Here is a 24,685-nt window from a genome sequence, read left to right on the forward strand (position 1 = left end):
ATGCTTGCGATAACGCCGCATGTATTTGCGACTTGAAGAAAGCCGGCCACAGATTTCACTTAGCAGTGGTGGCAAGCGGACCAAAACTGAAATGGTCCTCGCACTTCAAATATCTCGGCTTTTCTTTCGCACAGGATGCAGTAGAAGCAAAGGAGTGTTGTTGACGGCGCAGAAATGTATGAGCAGTGAGTACCAGCCGCGCGTGCAAAAGCATCACTGCTTTATCATCCTGTTGCACAGCAGCACGTAAGCAGTTTTACAAACGATTACAATGTGTTGGCAGCAAGCGACGCCCGTCAGCTGTGTAATACGAACCACATATGATGAGAGTAATCCCTTACTATCTTCATTACATCTTTCAGTGTTCGCAGCAGAAAATGTTAAGGAAATATTTTTGCAGGGACTGTGAACAGTGTTGTTATATTCTCTTCTTAAATTGTGGCGGCCAGTAAGTTCTCAGAATTCTCAGTTGGAGTGTATGTATCGTTGTTTTGTGTATGACGGAGCAATGCGTGAGGCAGCAATGACAAAGCATATTTTAAAACCGCTCTTATCCTCCGTCTAGATAACTTCGAAGTTCAGTGAGCTTTCTGTTACCATCTTTCCCCGACAGGCGTACCTGTACTGTTGCTATTACTTCTCCATATCACATGATGAGTCCGTTTCAATGATTTTTGTTCAAAACATGACTGTAATCCTTCAACTCTAAATGTTCGTGGGAAAGAAGTTTGCATAGCTAAGGGTAGTGCATGGTGTAAAACATTAATAAAATGTTTCCTCGACAGCTTTCAGTTTTTGTAAAATTTGACTTGTCAGCATGAAAGATTCATTCACTCGTTCTCCCGTCCGCACACGCAGAGCCTTCAGGCAGGAGGAACGAGTCACACTAGACAAGGCAGAGGCAGCCACTGCTGACTTCGTCTGTACAATGTCTTTAATAATAAATTGTTACCAGTTCTAATCCCCTCACACTGATCATTATGCAGGTTACTTCTGGATTACTTTGTATATGGTGGTCAGAAACAGTCTGAAAAGCTTGTAAGGGTGCAGCAGGGGAGATTGTGCCGAGAAACAATTGTTAAGAAAACAATTTGATACGTTGTGCCGCTGACGGGTTATTTGACATAGCCAGTCGGGTCGTAGCGAGCGAAAATTCGAGCACCCTGCCAGAAACAGCGTAGCTAACTAAAAATGTTCGTTTGGTTTCCCCAAAGCGAACGAACGTAGCTTTTCTGTATCACTTCCTAAAAAGGCACATTTTCACTGGTGATGAGCATTTGAACAAGTGGTAATTGAAGGACCCACAAACGTGAGATGTCTGTGTATCACTGCCGCTTTGGGCGGGCAGGTGTTTCAAACTGCGCGCGCAACAACCTGATTGGCTAACTTCAATGCTAAATAACACGGAAACGGCGCAACATATCGAATTATTCCTCAGCACGATCTATCCTGAAACAATCTTAAAGGCTTTCAGACTGTTTCTGACTACCTTGTATACGCAAATTAGGAGTAAACAGCTACTTTGATAAAGACCACTACTCGTTCTCCATTACTACCCTGCTCTACCACTGTTAAGCATCTTCATACAGGTAAGGTGAAGATCCACCTCGTACGAATATTGGATTTATGCGAAATTTAAATCCTTGAGTCCAAATATTCTAATAAGTTTTTGGAGTGGCTAATGAAGTAATCTTTTACCTACATCTATTAGGGAATTTTCAGATCCCTGCCTTATGTATACCCGAACTTTGCACCAGAGCATAAAACTCCAGCCCCGAATCTACAATATTTCCTAACCGTAGCAAAAACGCGATAGTGCCCCCTCCCCCCCCCCCCCCCCCCCCGTTCCTCGAGCGTTTGAGATGGAACATGAACATTTTTAAAAAATCGATTTTTCCAAAATTTGTTCATTTTGAAGCGCACATTTTTCTGAAGAGTTTGATGGTCTTACGTGTGCCAAAATGCAGTGCCTCGCCTCCCCACACAACGTTTTTCTATCGCACATCATCACTGTATTCCACACTGTGGAATTTAAACCTTTATATTTTGTAATGGAAGCCATCAAACCTACATTCAGGACATTGGAAATTAAAATGTCCTGTGGTCTCTCTCCTACTTCCAATCGGCCGATTTGACATCCTACCTCCCTTTTAAAAAAAACTCACAAGTAATACTGGGTGGGATTATTTGGAATTGGGAAAATAAGAGCTCTTCAGAAAGTTTGCAATCTTTATTGCCTGTTAGATAATAACTTTCTCTTTTGTGTGATATAAAATTAAATATAGGATGCATAAAACCAGTGAAGACAAGAGACAAGCAAGACAGTACACGTTTCTTCAATCCTTAGGTCCCAGAATTTTTGTCTTTCTATCCTGATACAGCTTTACACGGCGTCATTTCTTTTCTGTGAAAGAACCTAATACAGTACCTCATCAAAGTTCGTCGAACGTTTTGCTACATGAAAAATCAAAATGTCGTATAATACTAAAAAAAGCTGTTAACACGAATAGTGCAGATGGGGTTTCTAGATTTGATTATTTTGTCATTGTCTGCTACCTAAAACGACATAGGCCTTTCTGAAATAGCAGTAATTGGAACACGCGCCAAATGAGCGAGACTGTTTTGGCACAAATGGCCATTTTGTCTACCTTATTTACATAAATAACACGACAGAATATAATTAACGAAGTACCAGTATGAAATGCCTACTAGTCCTACTACAAACAAAAGGTTTTATGTTAGGAAATAGTTACACACTTCAGTCATATGCTCCACTTTCTCAAGCATGAGAACGAAAAGTAGTAGTACGAAATTTTTATATAAATTTGGGCCCATATTTGTGTGATGCCGCCGTTTTTTTCTCCTTCCTTGTCCTAACGAAAAATATTGTCATCACTAATTCTGTAACTATTCCTGCCATCGACGAAACGTATTCTTCAGTTAACTTCACTAGCCATTTCCAGAATCACCGGTTTAGTTATCCTGCATTTATTTATCACTTAGGCGTTATTACGTGTTCATACAACGCGTTTTCCCTGCTATTCTGAGAATATAACTTAAGCGGCTGCTAACCGGGGACTATATAAGAGGTCGTTAGTAGTGTAGCATTCTGAAAAAAAAATTTCTGTCAAAATTTCATTTTCTTAGCTACACCGACAAGATAATAAATCTTTGTTGCCTGTTATTCCTGCCAGTCGTTTATTTCCACTCTGGTAGCCTGAATCTATGGATTTCGCAAATAATTATAACAACGTTGATAATTCGCGCATCCAATCAATCACATAAACAAACAATGATTGGTATTCATCCGTTCGGGTTTATTCGGCTCGCCTCGTATAGGCCTTGTTTCCTTCTGTCTGCAGGGAAGTTTTTTATTTCAATGCCATGTATGAAAGTGAAACTTGGACGATAAATATTCTGGACAAGAAGAGAATAGAAGCTTTCGAAATGTGGTGCTACAGAAGAATGCTGAAGATTACATAACTAATGAGGAGGCATTGAATAGAATTAGGGAGAAGAGGAGTTTGTGTCACAAGTTGACTAGAAGAAGGGATCAGTTGGTAGGACTTGTTCTGAGGAATCAAGGGATCACCAATCTAGTGTTGGAGCGCAGCGTGGAGGGTAAAAATCGTAGAGGGAGACCAAGAGATGAATACACTAAGCAGATTCAGAAGGATGTAGGCTGCAGTACGTACTGGTTGATGAAGCAGCTTGCACAGGATAGAGAAGCATGGAGAGCTGCATAAAACCAGTCACAGGACTGAAGACCATAACAACAACAACAACATGCAACTAGGATTCTCCTGGCAGAGACATCACGTACACTGTACATGCATTCAAAAATCAACTTATGATTCGTCCATAAATCAGCTTAGAATGTGCTCAAAAATGTGCAAATACAAGCTGGGATACATTCAAAAATCGTCAGACCAACGTGCGCTGAATGCCTATATGATTTTTGAGAAAAGGTTTTTTCTTAAAGAATGATTTTGGCTCCCCCTGGAATTGGCGCCCGGGGCAGATACCACAGTTTGCCTCTTCCCCCCTCCCCCTCCACCCACTAGATCTGGGCCTGTAAAACCCTACTCCCAATACTAGAGAGGGATGCGCAATCTATATGATAATTGTTTTTAATTCTAGTACTCTGCCTACGAATTACAGAGTACATTCTAAATTCACTCTTGTTATTGACCACAAATACTATTAGGTAGTTAACGAAAGTGTAAGAACCCCTAGATACCTGAAGGGTTTTCTGCAAGATATTTAGTTGTCTACTTTACACAATAAATGTATATCACGCTTCTGTAGAGTAAACCATTTCTTAGCTGCGTTTCGCAGAAGATTATGCTGTGGCACAGTAATGTGTGAAAGTATACTAGCAATCCTGTCTGTAGGTCAACACAGTGAGAGAGATTTCGGAATTCCAAGTAGGCAGAGGTGAATTTTTTGTTCCAATTATCCATGTGCTGGTGCCACCTCAGTTTACTAACCAGACAGATACCCAGGAACTTCACATGTGGAGACTCATCCAGTGTGTGCTCATGGACCTTTAGTTCTTGTATCTGATTTCGTTTGCTCGGAATTGCGTTATAAGAGTTTTTGCGAGATTAAGGATATAGGTGTTGACTGTGAACTGTTTGTAAACTTGTTCTGCTATTCTCCAAGTCGTGTCTGTTATAGTTGTGTTTTTTTTTTTCAGTATATATGTCATCAACAAACATTACAGTGTTTGAAGCGCCAGCGAATGTCCCACGTCAAACATTTATGTAGACGATGAACAGGAGAGTGCAGAGCACCAAAGCTTGCAGTACATCGCATTTAAACCCAAAACAAAACGACAGTCGGTGGAATGGCACCATTCCCACTCCCCACAGAAGAAAAAATTCAAAGCAAATCCTTCCGCCAGTATTGTCCACTATGTTCTGGGACTGTGAAGGTGTGATCCTTGGATGCGATGCCAAGAGGCGGTACCATTAATTCAGAAGCAAATGTCAACACAATAACAAAACTCAAGATGCAACCCAGGAGATGTTTCGCTGCAACACAATAATACTCGGCCCCACACAAGTCTGAGTACTGTTGATCACATCGCAAAACAGGGTTCCATCCACCCTACATCCCTGACCTAGCACCTTCGGACTTCCACTTGTTCGGGCCATTAAAGGATGCCATTCATGGAAGACATTTTGAGGACAATGAAGTGGTGATTCACACAGTGAAGCACTGCCTCCACCACCAGGACAAGGATTGGTATTGACAAGGCATACACACCCTCGTTTCGCGCTGGAGGAAGGCCATAGTATGGGATGGAGATTGTGTGGAAAAGTTGGGTGTGTAGATAAAACACCATTCTTTCCTGTGTGCAATTCTCATTATGTTCAAGAAAGAATTGTTGGAGAAAAAAATTGTGCTTTCTGGGCAACTCTCGTAGAATGGACAACACATTGTGTTAGATTGTTCATGTTTAGCGTTGTTACCGAGCTTGGTAAACAGTGTCACATGAGTGATCGTTGTGAGGGAGTGAAGGACGTGGAGTTGCCATGTAGTCGTGTGAGACTGTGTCATCAATCTGAAAGGTGCCTCATTGAGGGCCTCCATTTGGCAGACTGGTCGAATCATGTAATATGATGCGACAGAAGGTCCAGTTGGGCTTCATGTCAACTGTAGGGCAGCCAACTCACAGTCAAGGTTCCAGTCAACAATGTCTGACAACAACAAGGGAAGATCGCCATATTGTGTAACAAACAGATCATAACACCTTCACATCTATGCCTGCTGTCCAAGGACCAGGTATGGCCTACCTGCAACATGCTGTGACATACTGCAACGTTGGGCAGAGACTAGCACCAGTGGGATTCGTGAATTATCGTCACATGCACAGGCCGGCATTTAACACCACAACACAAACATCTGTATTTTGAGTCGTGGTGTGACTGGGAAGCATGGACTGTCAAAGAATGATGTTGCATTGTGTTCAGTGATGAATCGCAGTTCTGCATTACTCCAGATGATCATCGCCATCTAGTTTGGCAGCGACCTGAGGTGAGGTCCAATTCTTCCAGTACTTTGGAGGGGGATAGTGTGGGGAGCCATTGTGTACGACTTCAAGTCATGATTAGTAGTGATTCAGGGAAATTTAATGGCACAAAGATACATAAAGGACACCCTGCATCCTCATATGTTACCTGTGATGCTACAGTATCGTGGGGCCAGTACTGTGGTGCCTTTTTTAATAGACAGTGTAATTGACAATCAAACTAGACAGTGCTGTGTCCCTGTGAACTGTCTGCGTGATTTTGAGCTACTCTTGTGGTCAGCAGAGTTCCCAGATCTGTCCCAATAGGACATATGTGGCACCAGCTCAACTCCATCCCAGTGCCAGTACACAGGATATCAAGGCCCAGTTAGAACAGCTGTGGGTCAGCTTGCCTCCAGGAGGGTTTCTTTGACACTCTCCCAATCAAATAAAAGTATGCATCCAAGCCAGAGGAAGTGCAATGTCATAAATGGGTTCAAACTGCCAAGTTCCTTCTAAATTTGTATCGATTTTATAATCACTGAAATAACTACACATACGCTCTCAACTTGTGAAGTTATTTGCTTTTCCCTTCTTCTTTTGAATGATTTTGTTTTTATCGGTCACTTTAAAGGACTACGTTTACTAGCACACTCTAGTCTCTTGACCATTTGGGGAACAAGTCGGCACTGGAGACTTCCACGTGTATTAAATCGCAATGTAACTATAATTTGCTGCTGCACCAGTAAAAATCTGTCTCGTGGGTCCCTACCACCACGACACAGCGCGTCCCTAGGTTGCGGATAGGGGATACGGCCTTCAGATAAGAAGGGTAGCTGCGAATACAAAAAATAAGCAGTCGCGGACAGCCGGTGGGGAGCAGGCGATGGGGTGATGAACCATCCCTGTTTCTTCTTCTCTTACTATCAAATCTATTCATCAAGAATCAGCAACAATAATGGGCATGGGTCCCTTTGAAGTAAAATAAGTATCTAGGTGTGGACATCACTTCGAGAAATGAGATTGAATCCGAACTGAAGAAGAGATTACGGGCGGGAAATGCGTGCTACTTCTCACTGAATAGATTACATTCATCACGGATATTGTCTAGGATTTTAAAGATTAGAATATACAAAACTATTATTCTACCAGTTATGCTGTATGGGTGTGTCACTGTGCAAAATGAAGAGCCGTTTCGAGTATTTGAAAACAAAATTTTGAGGAAAATTTTCGGAGCAAAAAGGGATGACGTTGGCGGAGAGTGGCGAAAATTGCATAATGAAGAGGTTCGCGAACTCTATTCAAGCCCTGACATAATCAGTATTATTAAATCACGTAGGCTGCAATGGGCGGGTCACGTAGCTCGAATGGATGAGGGCACGGCAGTGCGCAGAGTACTGGTAGGACACCTAGAAGGAAAACGTCTCGTGGGGAGACCGAGGTGTAGATGGGAGGACAATGTGAAGGTTGATTTGAGGAGCCTAGGTATTGAAGGTGAATGGAAGGAAATAGCCTAAGGCAGGGGCAGATGGCGAAAATACGTTGCTGCAGTAATGGACTCTCGAGTCCGGTAAGACCAGTGAGTGAGTGAGTGAATGAGTGAGCAGTGAAAGTGACAGTGGGTGACCAACTTGATGGGATGGGCAGGGGCAGCGTAAGTGCAATGTTTGCCTGTGTGTGTCTGTGTGTGTGTGTGTGTGTGTGTGTGTGTGTGTGTGTGTGTGTGTACGGTATGCCAATATTGTTATGGCTATGGCTGGGAAGTGGGGATGGGGGTTGCATGTTTGAAGGGGTGTGTTCTGACATATAAAAGTTTTGAAATTAAGTGCTGATTAGGTGGCAATGCAGAACTGTATCAAAGGTCTTATATCAGCAGGGGTAAATCATTTACATGTGATTTAGAAATTTTCAGGGCATTGTTATCTGTAAACTGAGGTGACAGTGTGACATAAGCCATTAAGTCATGAGATACCTCTTAATATTGTGTTGGACCTCCTTTTGCCCAGTGTAATGACGCAATTCAGCTTGTATGGACATTGGAAGCCCTCTGCAGAAACCAACTATCCTCTCGGTTATGTCCCATAAATGTTCACTCGAATTGTACAGAATATTCTTTGAACCAGCTGCGAACAGTTGTGGCCTTGTGTAATGGCACATTGTCATCTGTCAAAATTCCATCGTTGTTTCGGAACAAGAAGTCCACGATCTCCAAGCGTCTGAACATAACAGCTTCTTGTGAATGATTGGTTCAGTTGGACCAGAGGACCAAGTGCATTCCATGTAAACACAACCTGCACCATTACGGGGCTACCACCAGCAAAGTACTGTGCCTTGTGGATGACTTGGGTCCCATGCCTTTATGGGGTCTGCAGCACATTCTAACTCTACCACCAGCTCTTACCAACTACAGTCGTGACTCATCCGACCAGGCCACGATTTACCAATCGTCTAGGATCCAAAAGATGTGATCACGGTGCCCCATGAGGCGCTGCAGGCGGTGTCACGCTGTTAGCAAAGTTAGTCGCGTCAGTCGTCTGCTGCAATGGTCCATTAACGCCAAATTTCGCTGCGCTGTCCTAACAGATACTTTTGTCGTTCTTTCCACATTGATTTCTGCGGTTACTTCACGCAGTGTTGCTTGACTGATATCACTGATAACTCTACGTAAATGCTACTACTCACGGCAATTAAGTGAAGGATGTCGGCCACTGGGTTGTCCGTGGCGAGAGGTAAAACGTGAAATTTGGATTTCTCGGCACATATTTGACACTGTGAATCTGGGAATATAGAAACCCCTAACGATTTCCAAAATGCAATGTCCCGTGCATCTAATTCCATCTACCATGTCGAGCTCAGGGACTGCTACTGTAATTCCTGGCGTGCGACCGTAATCGCGTTGGAAACCTTTTCACAAGATTGGCCTGCCCTTTTCTCGAGTCATTAGCAACGGTTCGTTCCTCCAGCAATCTAATGTACAGGGCTGCTAGAAGAGGAGAAAATTCTTCCGCATACTTCATGTGGAATCGTATTGGTATCCTATCATGTCCAGTGGCCTTTCCTCTGTTGAGCTATTTCAGGTGCTTTTCTGTCCCATGGCCAATTATTTCGACATTTATCATCTGACTGACGTTCGGACGACGATTTAAAGGAAGAACTGTAGTGTGATTTTCCTCATTGAAACTGTTTTAGAAAAAAGACGTTTAGTATTTCGGCCTTCTCCGAGTCATCCTCCGTTTCGATGCCATTACGGACAGATGACTTCGATCCGTTTACTGACTGAAGAGAAGACTAAAACTTCTTACTACTTTTAACGTCACCGCCCATTAATTGGGATTTAATTACCTTACTTTCAGTTAGTGTGTATGGCAATTTCGGGTTGTGAACTGTTTTTACTTTAAAAGGAAAAGCAATTACGGCAACGTTGAAAGAAACTGGGGCCCCTCTCATTAAACGACTAGCTTAATTCAAAAAATGGTTCAAATGGCTCTGAGTACTATGGGACTTAACATCTTTGGTCATCAGTCCCCTAGAACTTAGAACTACTTAAACCTAACTAACCTAACGACATCACACACATCCATGACCGAGGCAGGATTCGAACCTGCGACCGTAGCAGTTCGCGGTTCCGGACTGCGCGCCTAGAACCGCGAGACCACCGCGGCCGGCCAGCTTACTCCAGAACTATTACGAAAATTAATGGAGTTTCTTCTGAAAGTAGCAACAGACCACACTTTTGGCTTGGAGGGCAAATCTTTTGGTCAAATTTGTTATTGACCGTGAATTTAAATATGTTTCCTTGTGGAAATTGGTATTAAACTGATCAGTGGACTTCGTAATATTAAAATGATTGCAGGTTCTATCGTATTTCACATGTTGACATTCCACTGTTTTGACTGTTGGAGATCAATATTTAACTAATATCACTGCATTTGTTGTTGCCATAGTTCATGAGCATAAATTGACGGTTTTAGACTTTGCGTGGATATATGTTCTTTCATTTCAGAAAAATTATTTGAGCACATTTGCATTTACACTTTACACAGAGGCCTGTGTTCTAACTTGTACAGCCACTTTAATTACTCGTCGACCTATTCAGGCCCGGTCCCAACGAAAACGGTGGCAAAATACCAAGGGATTGACATACAGTCCTCAGTCTGTTTCTTCCTTGAAAATTATTAGAATATTTTGAAGTACAATAATATTTTACACGTTATAAGATCATGATCACGTAAGTTTTGACACCGTTCCTCACAAGCGACTTCTAATCAAGCTGCGGAGCTATGGGGTATCGTCTCAGTTGTGCGACTGGATTCGTGATTTCCTGTCAGGAAGGTCGCAGTTCGTAGTAATAGACGGCAAATCATCGAGTAAAACTGAAGTGATATCAGGTGTTCCCCAGGGAAGCGTCCTGGGACCTCTACTGTTCCTGATCTATATAAATGACCTGGGTGACAATCTGAGCAGTTCTCTTAGGTTGTTCGCAGATGATGCTGTAATTTACCGTCTAGTAAGGTCATCCGAAGACCAGTATCAGCTGCAAAGCGATTTAGAAAAGATTGCTGTATGGTGTGTCAGGTGGCAGTTGACGCTAAATAACGAAAAGTGTGAGATGATCCACATGAGTTCCAAAAGAAATCCGTTGGAATTCGATTACTCGATAAATAGTACAATTCTCAAGGCTGTCAATTCAACTAAGTACCGGGGTGTTAAAATTACGAACAACTTCAGTTGGAAGGACCACATAGACAATATTGTCGGGAAGGCGAGCCAAAGGTTGCGTTTCATTGGCAGGACACTTAGCAGATGCAACAAGTCCACTAAAGAGACAGCTTACACTACACTCGTTCGTCCTCTGTTAGAATACTGCTGCGCGGTGTGGGATCCTTACCAGGTGGGATTGACGGAGGACATCGAAAGGGTGCAAAAAAGGACAGCTCGTTTCGTATTATCGCGTTATAGGGGAGAGAGTGTGGCAGATATGATACACGAGTTGGGATGGAAGTCATTACAGCATAGACGTTTTTCGTCGCGGCGAGACCTTTTTACGAAATTTCAGTCACCAACTTTCTCTTCCGGATGCGAAAATATTTTGTTGAGCCCAACCTACATAGGTAGGAATGATCATCAAAATAAAATAAGAGAAATCAGAGCTCGAACAGAAAGGTTTAGGTGTTCGTTTTTCCAGCTCGCTGTTCGGGAGTGGAATAGTAGAGAGATAGTATGATTGTGGTTCGATGAACGCTCTGCCAAGCACTTAAATGTGAATTGCAGAGTAGTCATGTAGATGTAGATGTAGATGTAAGTCAACACATGATTATTACACAAAATGTTCAGTTTTTAAACAATTCTTTTGTGTAAGCAAATGTTATCATATAGTTTTTTTCATTTAAAGGCTCCATTATGTCAGTTTGTCATAAACGTTCTTTCTCACAAATCAAAATCGCAAATATTTACAGAATCAAGTTCGATTAAGAGTTTTTCACAATTTTACTACGTCGAATACAATGCAATGATAGATCCTGCGACGGATTGCCGGAACGACTGTTTTTGCTGGTAGACAGAAGTTGATGCCATGACCTCAGTTGCGGACAGGAACAGGGGAAGAGATGTCAGGATTTACAGCTGGTTGCTGCATACAGATGACTGTGTCTTGCTCTTTCGCAGGACTGATATCTCGGGTATGGGGTACATGCAATACAATCGATTAAGCATCAGTACACAAGCACACAATTACGCCGTTTGGCTAAAGAGGATGTGTTAGTATATATATTGTCCTGTGAATGTATGTATGATTGTATATTGTGTTAGTAGTGATACTAAACTGTGGGCTGTTGCTACTTTCAGAAGAAACTCCATTAATTTTCGTAATAGTTCTGACCATTTACTTCTACTGTTTGCCGCAGCAAAGTTTTGCTATCTGTACTGTTGTCCACATAGTCGTTCTTTCCGATTGAATCATTATTGTTTGTAATCAACATTGCAGTTTATTTATTGGCATACTACGTTATCACTACCTACACTAAAAGAGCGATCATAGCTTAGCGGTGACAAGCCTCTACGTTTTGAAATGCTACGAATACTGGGCGATCACCCTTCGTTACGTCACATTTTGGTACTTTGGTGTATTTTTTGTACTTCAATCAGTTTCAAGCGGGTTTAACAACTGAATAAAAACAAAAACCAGTAAATCTTGAATTATTTAATGTGACAGCTAGACAATTTGTTGCAAATGCACTAGCAAAAAACAACTGTGCAATAATCAACATATGTAGCCTATACAACAGACAGAAAATGTACAGAGAAATATCTCACAGAGATCTTTGGTTCAAATACAAAAATAAATTTTCGGCTTCACGCCTCAGGGAACTCCGCCTATCAGACAATGCTTAGCCTGACTTCAAGAATGCTCTTTCGGACGATACTGAAGTAGCCATGACAGATAATTTTTGTGCTAAGCATGACAGCTCAGAGTAGAGAAGTGTTCGCACTTGCCACCATTTTAAAGTACACTCGTTGCTACTTAATATCTTTTCTTCCCTCTATTGCTTCATTGAAATTTTGGTGGAAACACCTGATGTCGTAGCGCTTGACGTTCCCTTAGCATCAAATTCTTTCCAAATTGAGTCCTCAGTATTACTGAGTATCCAGTAATGTGCTTAGTATGTACCTTGATGGTAATTTATAGCTAGTCTCCCAGTATTCAATTAAAGCTTTGAAACTAGCATCTTCAGTCACAGAAAAAGGTTGCATATCTTTAATTAGCATATTGAAAACTAACACAGTATTTTTTTTTTCTCTTGCAACATTTAAGGGTTTGTTGATAAAGGTGGCAATGGTTGTTTGTTGTGTCGAGGTTGAAGTTTTAATGAAGCGACTTCAGGTGTTGATGTAGACTGTACTGGCATTTCTGAAGAAAATTCTCGACCTTCTTGGGATGTGGTGAGCTCTAGTGGATTTGGTGAAATTGTAATTATGGTCTCGTATGATGATCGATGTTTTTATAATTTTTTTAAAAATTTGCTGTAGAGCCACCTTTCACGGAATACAAGGTATGGCAAAATTCACAGTTTACCTTATCATCGGTAACTTCGGTGGAAAAGTTTAACAGTTTTCTTCTTTTCTTGTCCATTGTAAATTGCACTGGAAAGAACAATACAGAACTGTTAAACAATCGTCCTGATTGACACAAGAGTCAGGAAACGAGTAAGAACGCTAAATACTGTTCCCCCATTCTATCTTGAAGGCTTGGCCCGACGTTCGCTCATGGAATTTCAGAAACAGTCGGAATATTTCGTGACGACTGTCGCCTGTTTCTCATTGCCGCGTGTGACCGATCTTACTTGTATGACTACATTTGCGAATCTCGGGACCCTTGTGCTTTGTTTTGTGACATTAACAATAAAAATAATATCGACATTAGTGAAAAAGTATCGCATTTGAAAATGACAATCTGTATAATGCGCATTCATGAATCCATTATACCACTGCAGTCATATGGTATAGGCGCACTTCCTAGCTTCTAGGTTGGCAGCTCCGATTCGGTGGTGTGTCAACACGCCCCCACCCACGACTTAACCCGCGGCTACACTCACTACAGCCACATCCGGCTCTAAAGTGAATTGGAGTAACAAATAATAAACATCTAAATCATTTAAAATTCGTCAGTAACGCGTATATAAATTACTCACCTCACAATAAATATGAACGGATAATATTCCAGAAACAATATTTCAAATGAAGCCAAATTTACTCAACAAAACTTGTACAACAGAAACCATATTGTCGAAATAGCACCTACTGCGTCGATGCGCTCGCATATCTTCCGAATACGGCCAGTAGAACGGAGCGCAAAGCACGGTACGGTAACGAGTGACGAAATTACGAGTAACGATTCGGTACTTCGTGTCCGCCAAAGTAAACGCTTCTCAGTACCGAATACATTATCTTCGTACTATGATGTATTTTTTATACTTGAATACGTTTGAAGTGGGTTTAATAAAGAAATTAAATTAGTAGTAAGTTTTAAATTATTTAATGTGGAAGCGAAAAACAACTTTTTACAAATGCAAGATACAACGTATGTATTTTAAATTACTGATCAGCGAAATGAAAATAACATCAACGATTCAATGAACTAAATAAACAAAAAAATTGAGCTTTATTTCAAAGTAGGGCTCCAATTACGAGACCAAAAAAAAGTAACTATTAAACTAAAACATTTGCAAGTAAATAATTTTAAAATAAACGCGTTTTTGCGTTAAAGGCGGCGGACCTTCACATCATCGAGGATTAATCTGCAAACACCAAGAAGTAAGACCGAAAATATTTTATAACGGTTGGTTCAAATGGCTCTGAGCACTACGGGACTTAACATCTGAGGTCATCAGTCACCTATAACTTAGAACTACTTAAACCTAACTAACCTAAGGACATCACATACATCCATGCCCGAGGCAGGATTCGGTCCTGCGACCGTAGCGGTCGCGCGGTTCCAGACCTAAGCGCCTATAACCGCTCGGCCACACTGGCCGTCTTTTATAACAGTAACCATCTAAATCATAGAGCAACGCAAGTCAAATTCGTCAAGAAGGTCTATACAAGTTACTCACCTCACAATAAATATTGACACAGAATATTCCAGTTCCAAAAGCAATATTAATGAAACTAAATTTGCACGACAACAAGGCTTGTACAATAGTAACTATATTCTCAAAATAGTAACTACTGCGTCGACGGGCGTGCGTCTTTAAATCTTCCGCAAACAGCCGCACAGAACCGAGCGATACGAGCCGAACGCGGAGTACGGTAACGAGTAACGAAATGTATTTATGAGTAACGATTCGGTACTTTGAGTCAGCCAAAGTATTCGTTACTCAGTACCGAATACATACGGTTTTGCTACAGCTCTAGTGAACGCTGTGAGCACTCGGTTCACAGCAGAGCGAACTCCCTAGACCAACTACTTATGCTTTACCTCAGAGTTTGTCCACAGGATACCCGCACACACAATTGAACACTTCACGGACGATAAGCATCAACGTTATTACGCACTTTGCAACATTAGTATTTTCACTGTTCTCACAGACTAGTTCCATCGCACAATTTTGTTTATTTGCATGCGAAGTTCACGAACTACGGTTTTCTCTGAAAGTCTTTAATAACACTGACTTTGGCATTCATTTTGTGACTCATTTGCAACTACAGGCGGTCTTTTGAGTCAAATTACGATAGTGAAGCTATGCGTTTCATCTAACGTTCAAATTAGCTTGTTTGTTCGCTGTGTGAAGATTCGTTGGATACATCACTTTACACTACTTAGAACATGGCTGCACATGAACATCAATTATAACAGTTTTTACAATATCCTTGAAAGTTCACGATGCGAACTGTATTTAGCCATTATTTTAAGCGTTGTGCGGCTGTGCTTTACATATACGTGTTTCGTTCATATACGGCACCCAGTTTTCTTCTATATTCCAAGGAAAACCCAGTTCAAGGGCCATTCCCCATCCTGTACCACGGCACCCATAAAAATAACTCTAAAATGCAAAACTAATGTCCGAGGACATCAGTAAATGCCAAAATAAGCACACAGTTTAACTGCAACACAGATGACCTGTTCATTGACTCAGGAAATAAGCCTATAGAAAATATGCCCTGGTAGTATTCATGTACATGAGTATGTTTACTATTATTCAAAACTTTTATCTTGAGCTTGTGGGACGTGTACTTTTGACATGAATAGCGGACAGTTATCTACAACTAATCACATATTTTGGAGACAAAACATAAATGAATAAACTTAAAACTAACACAATATCTACAAAAACTGGTTTGAAAACTATACTAATATTTATAATTTATTGTGTGATACGTCTTTATAAGACAGGTTTTGGCTTTTTAAGTTAAATGGAGTTATGGTAGTCAGTTTTCATATATTTTAAATGCATTTCAGCTCCTCTTTACGATACCCATATATTTGCTTTGAGACTTTTCCTCTCTCAACTAACTCTACTATGTACATGAAAATACAAATGAAATATTTGCAGAAGTATAAAATACAAATGTTACATTAATGAAATATATTTCTTGATAAGTTCATGTTGGTGTAGAATCCTAATTTTATTTGATAGGATGTTTGCTAGTAAATAGCTTCCTTCATGAGGAATGTCCAAAATTTTGTATGGACCAGTGTCCTTCAGCTGCCACTTCTTATTCTTCTTTTTCAACAAGGAGAGTTTAAAAATTGCTTTTACGAACACTCTTCCCCCAATTCTGTACCTCTGTTTCCTATCCAATGTTTTCTTTACCATATTTATGTTTTCTAAGTTGTGCTTGGTGATCTAACAAAGCTTCAGCACTTGCTAATTTTTCCTCCCCTGCAATTTATGTTCTAGGCATTCGTGGAAGGGGTTTAATCCATTCATTATTTACATGTGTCTTTAGCATAAGTTCTGCAGGCACGAAAGTGGTGGATGAGTATGGCAAACTGTTAATAATTTCCTCGGAGGGTTCTATGTATTCTAGCCATTTGGTCTGTCTATGAGGTACATAAACTCTGATAAATCTATTCAATTCCCCAAATACTCTTTTAGTGGGATTCACTTCCAGGTGGTAGCATGGTACTAAAATCTGCTTAATGTTTTGTTCTTTCAAGGATTTCCACTTATGGCTGGTAAAATTACTGCCATTGTTAGAAAGTATTGCTGAAGGCTTTTTTATCCTAGGGATGTAATCATTGGCAACGCGTTTGATTAAGGGAGCAGAAGAGGTGGTTTTCATAGCATACAATTTCACATGTTTTGTGAATATGTCCGTAAGTGCTATGACATGCTTTGTACCCCCAAGTGACCTTGGCAGGGGTCCTGTGACGTCAATCGCAACAGTCTTGAGTGGCTTAGTTGGCAATATTGCATGTAATTGTATGCGATATAGTACATTCATGGTTTTGGCTTTCTGATAAGCTAAGCACTTCCTCAATATGTACTGTTTCATCTTGCGAAAATAACAATAATGTCTGAGTTTCTGATTATGTTTGTTTATGCCACAGTGGCCCCAGGAATAGTGTGTATACCGTACCAAGGACTCTTGGGATTCCAATGGAATACATACACACCATTCATCTTTTTCTGTATGATGACATCGGAATAAAATGCCATTGTGTAAAGTAAAATGTGGATTTACTGGTCCCTGAGCTATTGCTTCAGTAACTGTGTTTCATCTTGTGTCATTCTTCTGTAGGCCCTTCATGTTACGACACATGCTCTTGTACATAGGTTCTTTGACAAATAGTACTTTAAATTCAGTGGTTTGTTCAACAAGTTCTGAATACTCATGCAATCGTTGTGATAGGCAAGATAGAAGCGTGTTTGCTCCCAAATTTTCCTTTCCACGAATGTGAAAAATCCCTAGGTCGTATTCTTGAAGTGCCAATGACCAGTGCGCCAAACGCTGATGCAACAACTTACAGCTGATGAGGCAACTCAAGGCTCGGTGATCACAAAACACCTTGATGTGTTTATCATATGCATAGAATTAAATTTTTTATAGCCAGTGCCTTGATTTCAGTGACAGAGTAAGATCTCTCACATCCTGATAGAGTCTTACTCGCAAATCCTATGACTCTACTGTCAGCATTGTTGCCATTAGTATCCATCTGGAATGGGCTAGCACCTATTCCAGAAAATGATGCATCTGTTGTCAGACAGAAATCTTTGCTCATATCCAGATGATGCAGAATTTGTGCATGTACTAGAGCATGTTTGATTTTATCAAATGCACTCTGGCACTCTCGTGTCCAACACCAAGGTGTGCTGTTGCGAAGTAAGCTTAATAGTGCTTCACTATTAAGCAACTGTAACTAAAGAAAGAAGCTAATTCTAAGTACAAGGAGGTGGCATGTTCTTCATTGCCTCAATCTTACTCAGGTCTGGTCTAACACCTTCAGGTGTTATGACATGAAATAGGAATTTTATTTTGTCCATTCCAAATTTGGATTACTGCAAATTTGCAATCACACCTGCAGTCTGGAACTTGTGAAGTACTCTGTCAAGTAACTCAATATGCTTGTTCCACACTGCAGTGGCTATCAGCAGGTCATCCCTGTATACTGTTACTTTATCCAGTAACTCAGGACCTAATGCCATGTCTAGAGTGGTGATAAACATGACAGCACTCACATTTAACCCAAACAATAGTACATGAAACTGATAAATTCTGCCGTTGAAAATGACTGCAATATATTTTCTTGATTCCTCAGAGAGCTAGATCTACCACTAGGAATTTTGTAACTCTGTCGAAGATCGATATTGCACACCATAAAATTTCCGTATTGGTTGTTCTAGGTTTTATAGACTTGTTCTGACACGTACTATCTTTTTGATCACTCATGCATCCAACACTAAGCTAACCTCCTGGTTTGGCTACAGGTAATAGAGGACTACTGTATGGAGATAAGGATGTTTCTACTATTCTCTATTCTAACATTTTCTTGATTTCTTTGATTAAGGCCTCTCTCTCTTGGTCCACGAAATCAAATAGGTTGTGTGGTAACACATTTCATGAGGCTTAACTTGCATGTGATATACATATCCTTTTATTATACCTGGTTTTTCTGCAAAGACTTTTAGATATCTATACAAGAGATTGCATAGCTCATTTTCTGCTGCTCACTTAAGTAATCTGATTCTAAAATCTTGCATGATAATATTGCTTTGAGATCTTGTTTGTTGTTGTCAACATTAGCACACTTGGTTATATAAGCTAGAGCAACTGAACTATCACCTGTCGGTGGAGGTATAATTCCTATAAATTTGATTTTCACTCACTAGCAGAATTTGCCTTGGCAACCATTTGTTTTGAGCAAATCCAGAATTATATTTTTTCCATCAACTGTAATAAAACAATTGCCTGCTGAGAAGTTGATTTTTGCATCCTTCTCTTGCAGAAATTCTACACCAATAATGCAGTTGGATGTCAAATTCTCAACCCCCAGGAATGCCCAGTACAATGCTCCATTTTTTGTTAATATTTCCAACTGCGTCTGCCTACTTATATTCTTCAACCTGGTGTCTATCGCACCAATAATTCTACAATTCTGGATTGGTAAAGCAAGGTGTACCTTCTCACATATTTGTTTAAAAAAAAAAAGTAACATTCATTGATGTGCTGGTGTCAATTATTACTACTGTAGGTACTTTACCTATTCCAGCTTCAAATGCAGCCTCTAACACTGTATTTTTTCCCTCTGAGCTAGAATCTTCCTCAAAGAACAATTCATTACATATATCAAAACCATTATTATAAAGAATCAGATTGATTTGTTTTTGCGTATTGCCCCCTACACTATTCCCAACCACTATTTGAGGGCTCAATGTGATCGAAATTAGTTTGTTGGGAGGCTATTTGAAGGTTGATTTCTTTCAATCACTTTAATTCGCCTCACAGGTTGGTTTAGTACCTGCCAGTTCAGCATATTATAACTGTTATTTTGATTACTTTAGTTTGGGTTGTTATTCTGTATCTAATGATTTTGCCCACTGTTTCATGGTACAGTATTGACTAGCCAATCTGCTTGTTTGTTGTTGGCCATGATTGTGGCATTATGTTGTTACCATGATTATTCATGTGGTTGTCATTCCAATAACGAGTTGGTACCTCCTTGTGCATGGTTACTTACATAACCTTGCTGGGGTGTATTTCAGTCATTTCCGCTCCTATTACAGACACCGTTACTGTTTTGGCTTCATTTGTGGTTCCTGTTACCACTGTTGTTGTGGTATACATTGCCCTTACTATCAACCTGCCCGTTTTCTTGAGTCTACTGCTTTGTGTTCTCATGTGACAAGTCTATCGAGACAAGGACAGTCATGAAGTGCTCCGTGTCATTTTCAGGGGCATGAAGTAATTTTTCTCTTAAATTTAAATGTAATTTTGCCTTTAAAATTTGATTGATATCTTTTATTGATATGGAATCATGCCAGTATCTTGTCTTATAATATAATATAATATTGCTATTAATTCTGTCACTTTGTACTGTTAAGCCTCAGTAACCTGTTTATCCTTGTTCCGCAACCAGTAATAAACTCTTCATTCCACTGGTCACTTTGCTACGAGATCTATTATACAGATATATTGTATGATAAGAAATTGTTATATGATATTAACATACAAATAAATTAAATGAAGAGTATTTCTGTTCTTAGTGATGCAGATTTTTGTTTCAGATACATCATATCAGTACTTATTAATTAACACTTTAGGTGAAAAGAAGAATGTTGGTCTGGTCCAACTAAACAGGCCAAAGGCTCTGAATGCCTTATGTACTGATTTAATACTGGAAATGGATACAGCTATTGCCAAATTTGAAAAAGATGACAAAATTGGAGCTATTATTATCACAGGGAATGAAAAAGCATTTGCTGCAGGTGAGTCACTGGGATGGGCGATCTCAATTGTGGTTGAAATTTTGCATAATTTACATTCCTTATAACAAGAATTGTGGTTTTGTATCAGTGTCAATATTAATTACAGAGCAGTAAGGAATGACAGAGCAACACATGTAGTTTCTTATTCCAATTTAAGCTAGTGTTTTAATAAGCACTACCCCAACATGAGAGATTACTCTTATTCAGTTACATTTACTTCACAGTGTTATAGAAATAGAAATATGGTCAATAAAATCTGGAAGGAAAACAAAGGTAGCTTTCCATGACATGCAAGACTTCTGTAAGAATCTTTGGTTAATACTGAAACACACTTTAATTCTTGCTCTTGGCATTTTCTAGACAAGTTGTACAAGTGTGACTTATATGTCCACAGTGCACACATCACCTGCAGGTAAGAGGGGTGGGGAGAAATAGTAATAAATCTATAGAATTTCACATATAAAGAAAAACTGTAATGTTGATGAGGAGAAATTGAGGAATTAAATGTTTTCAAATGACATCAGGTTGTTGCTTTTGGCTGCAATCAAAAATGCAGAGTAGCCACTGAGGCAAGAGGTAATGAAGAGCATCATCACATGTCAATAATAGCACAAAGATCAAAATTCAGTTACAAATTTAAAAAAAAAGTATAGCCAAAGTTGATGGAAATCATATAAAAAATTCTAAATGAGTATGGTACCTGAAACAAGAGTTGTTGAACCTCACAAAATCCATCATTTTCATGCTACACTTCTAATAAATTAAGACGTTTTACTGAAAATATAGCTCTAACCAAAATATGATACTCCATCACAACAATAGGTAAAAAGAAATAAGATGTGGTATTGTAAACATAATTTAATTTCTGTTGTATATGAGCTGCCCTGAAACTATATTGTGACACTTTTTATTGGATATTTGCAGTATGTATATGAGTTCATATAATTAATTTTTTTCCATTCTAGGAATAAAATGTGAAGTACAAGATATTCTCCTTGAGCCCAATTCCTTTCTAGTAACTTTAGAGAGAAGTTCCAGCAGTTAAACTCAAATTATTACTCATGTCAGTCTTTCTTCCTGAAATGTCTTTAATTAATGAAAATTTTAACCTTTGAAGGACATTGCTCTGCAATATTAATGCAATGCATATATAACTGAGAAAATTATTTATTATTGATGACTAAATGCTCAGTATCTTTTGGAAGACATAATTGAAGCCTTATGAGAATCAAATTTTTCAGCATGTTAATGTTGGGATATACATCTTGTTCTAGGGGATGATCTATTCAGTATTTCTTTTATATAGTCTTATTTGATGCAATAGAATAAGATCAATAGAAATTTTTGGAATAAACAAACCTAATTTAGTTTGACAGACGTGCTGTAGGTGTAGAAATAAGTCTTCTATGTGGCATTTCATAGGACATTTTTCAATGCTGCAACAAGTTCTTGGTTTATTAACAATATCTGTTGGCTTAACGGTATCTATCTACTTCTGTGTTTATGTGGATGACTGCTCATACCCACTGCCCTCTGCTGACCCATTACTTGCTGCTTTATGTTGTTCCTGACGTCTAGTCTTATTGGTTCCAACCCAGGCTGCCAAGCCACACTGAGGCCAAATCTCTTATACTGATTAATATGATTTGACGATACATGTGTTTCAATTGGCTCCTCAGTCATGGTGTGTCAGGAATCAGACATGAAATAGATAGCTGACATCTTTTCGTAGGCGAATATGCTTTTCTCATAAACTAATACCAGACAGTCCAGATTTGTCTTCCTGCCAAATCTTATATTGCATATTGTTCAGAGCACTGTACCAATGTACTGAGACTTGCTACTGTATCTGTATGTTGCAAGATTCCCAGTATTTGGAAGGAATGTGACAAAATCCATATTTAAAAACTTCTAGATTTAATTTCATGTTTATCAGATTTCAGGACATCAGTCTCAGGACAAGCAATCTTGGTATGCAGTGGTAGGACTGTGTGTAACAGTGGCACCTAATCATGGAGCTTATCACCGTAAAAGACGTTTACAGTAAATGACTATTCATGCTTCCAGCTTTCATTTAGATCAAAACCATCTGCGATGAGTTGTCATGCAGTAACACTTGCTGGTATTCTTGATCACAATAATTGCTGTGGCGGATGACAAAATTCCTGGTGCAGTGGTAGAGAGGGTGATGCAGAGATTTTCTTGGCCTCCCTCAGTAGAGCTTGTTTCCGCCGTAAGTGAGGTGGAGGGATGTGACTCAATACAGGTAACCAGTGGCATGGGGTTGATTTGATGGAACCAGTAATGCAGCGCATTGTGTTGTCAGGTTTTGTCTACCTTCTTCACATGTACACTTTCCAACCAGACAGGTGCACAGTACTTGGCAGCAGAGTACACAAGACTGATGCCAGTTAAACACAGACAGTCAGCAGGGGTTCCCCATGCGGTACCACTGAGCTTATGTAGTATGTTGTTCCTTGCAGCAACTTTCTGAGAAAGCTGTCCACTTCATTCATACCCTCGAATTCCCGATGACTTGTTCACTCTAACACCCAGCTTAATTAACTGGTTGAGAAACAAGGACTTTAATTTTTAATCTTGTCTAATATCATATGTATATTGTATAAAATCATTTGCCTTATATCAACTGTGTATTGTATAAAATCACTATACGATTAAATAAATAAACTTTAAATTACTACAGTAATGAACATATTAAGAATTCATTGACCCCCCCCCCCACTCTCACTACCCTCTTTTTCTCCCTTTATGAGGCAGTGATACATAAAAAGAAAGAGAAAAGAATATCGCTGTCCTGCTTTTGTTGGTATGGAATTCACAAAAATCAGTAGAGCTGTCACCAAGAATGGAATCAAGTCCACATTCCAATCACTTGGGGAAAAAAAAGGTTTTTGGCAATGTAAATGATAATCTAAGAATTCATAGACCTGGAATCAATTGCATTTATTGTAAAGGTAGGAAATCAGTCATTGGTCAAGCACAATGTCTGTTTTGGAGCACTGCACTGAATATACACTGATATGCTCAAACATTATGACCACCTACCTAATGGCTGGTATGTCCACCTTTGACACAGGTAATGATGGCACACCATGGCAAGGAAGCAATGAAACCTTGATAGGTCACTGGAATGACTTTACACCACATCTGCACACACAAGTCACCTAATTCAGATAAATTCTGGTGAGGGGGCCAATGAACTATGACACCACATTCAATCACATTGCAGATGTGTTCAATAAGGTTGAAATCTTGCGATTTTGGGGAGGGGGAGGGGGGGAGGGGGGGGGAGGGCAGCACATCAATCCTCAGACCACAGCATCACACTCTTGACCTTGTGACATGGCATATTATCTTGTTGAAGAATGCCATGAAGGGAGATATGTGGTCTGCAACCAGATTTGGCTGTCATGGCACCTTGCTCGAGCTCTGCTGGACATGGGATGCTGACATGAGTTTTCTTGAGAGCATACTGGAGCTGCTGCCAGCTTGTCTTTGAGTGATGAAAAAGGTATCAGGATTCATCATATTATGCAAAGCTCTGTCACTGTGCCAACATCCAGTGCTGGTGATCACATGCCCTTTTCGGTCATAGTTCCTGATGTCGTGGTGTTAACATAGTCACTTGCACAGGTTGTCAGCTGCAGAGGCCCATCATTAGGAGTGGTCAGTGCATTGTGTGCTCAGGCACACTTGTACTCTGCCCACCATTAAATTCTGATGTTAGTTCCACCACAGTTCACTACCTGTCCTGTCTTACCAGTCTGCCCAGCCTATGACATCCAACATCTGTAATGAGAGGTGGCCACCCAACCTCACGGCTTCTGGACATCGTTTCCCTTCAGTGTTGCCATGTGTTGAAGACACTTCACCACAGCACTCCTCAAACATCCAGCAAGTTATATAGTTTCTGAAATTCTTGTGCTGAGCCTCCGGGCCATCACACTCTTCCCTCGGTCAAACTCAGATCATGCACCTTCCCCATTCTACACACGGACAGTATGCTCACTGATACTACATCCACCATGCATATGTCTGACAAGTAGTCATTCCTCACCAAGTGATGCTGCTATTGTCTGGGTGGGTTTATATCAATGGTAGGTTGGTGGTTATAATTTTCTGCTTGATCAGTGTACACACAGTGTATTTCTCAGGCAGGAAGTCAGAAGGCCATCAGTTATCTGTTCAGCAGATGGTTTCTGAGAAAGTGTAATGAAGGAAA

At 40.1% G+C, this 24,685-nt stretch overlaps 1 protein-coding gene across 2 annotated transcripts in view; it reads left to right on the forward strand.

Annotated features, from left to right (window-relative positions):
• The window catches only part of LOC126334550 (enoyl-CoA hydratase, mitochondrial-like), a 75,700-nt gene continuing 51,015 nt past the window's right edge, over positions 1-24,685 (forward strand). For both annotated transcript variants that reach the window (XM_049996922.1, XM_049996923.1), the window contains exons 1-2: positions 1-185; positions 20,242-20,442. In XM_049996922.1, coding sequence (XP_049852879.1) covers positions 20-185; positions 20,242-20,442 — 367 coding nt within the window. In that variant the 5' untranslated portion in view covers positions 1-19. The remainder of the gene's footprint in view (positions 186-20,241; positions 20,443-24,685) is intronic.

The sequence above is a fragment of the Schistocerca gregaria genome, chromosome 2 (genome assembly GCF_023897955.1).
Source record: "Schistocerca gregaria isolate iqSchGreg1 chromosome 2, iqSchGreg1.2, whole genome shotgun sequence".
In the NCBI taxonomy this organism is placed as follows: domain Eukaryota; kingdom Metazoa; phylum Arthropoda; class Insecta; order Orthoptera; family Acrididae; genus Schistocerca; species Schistocerca gregaria.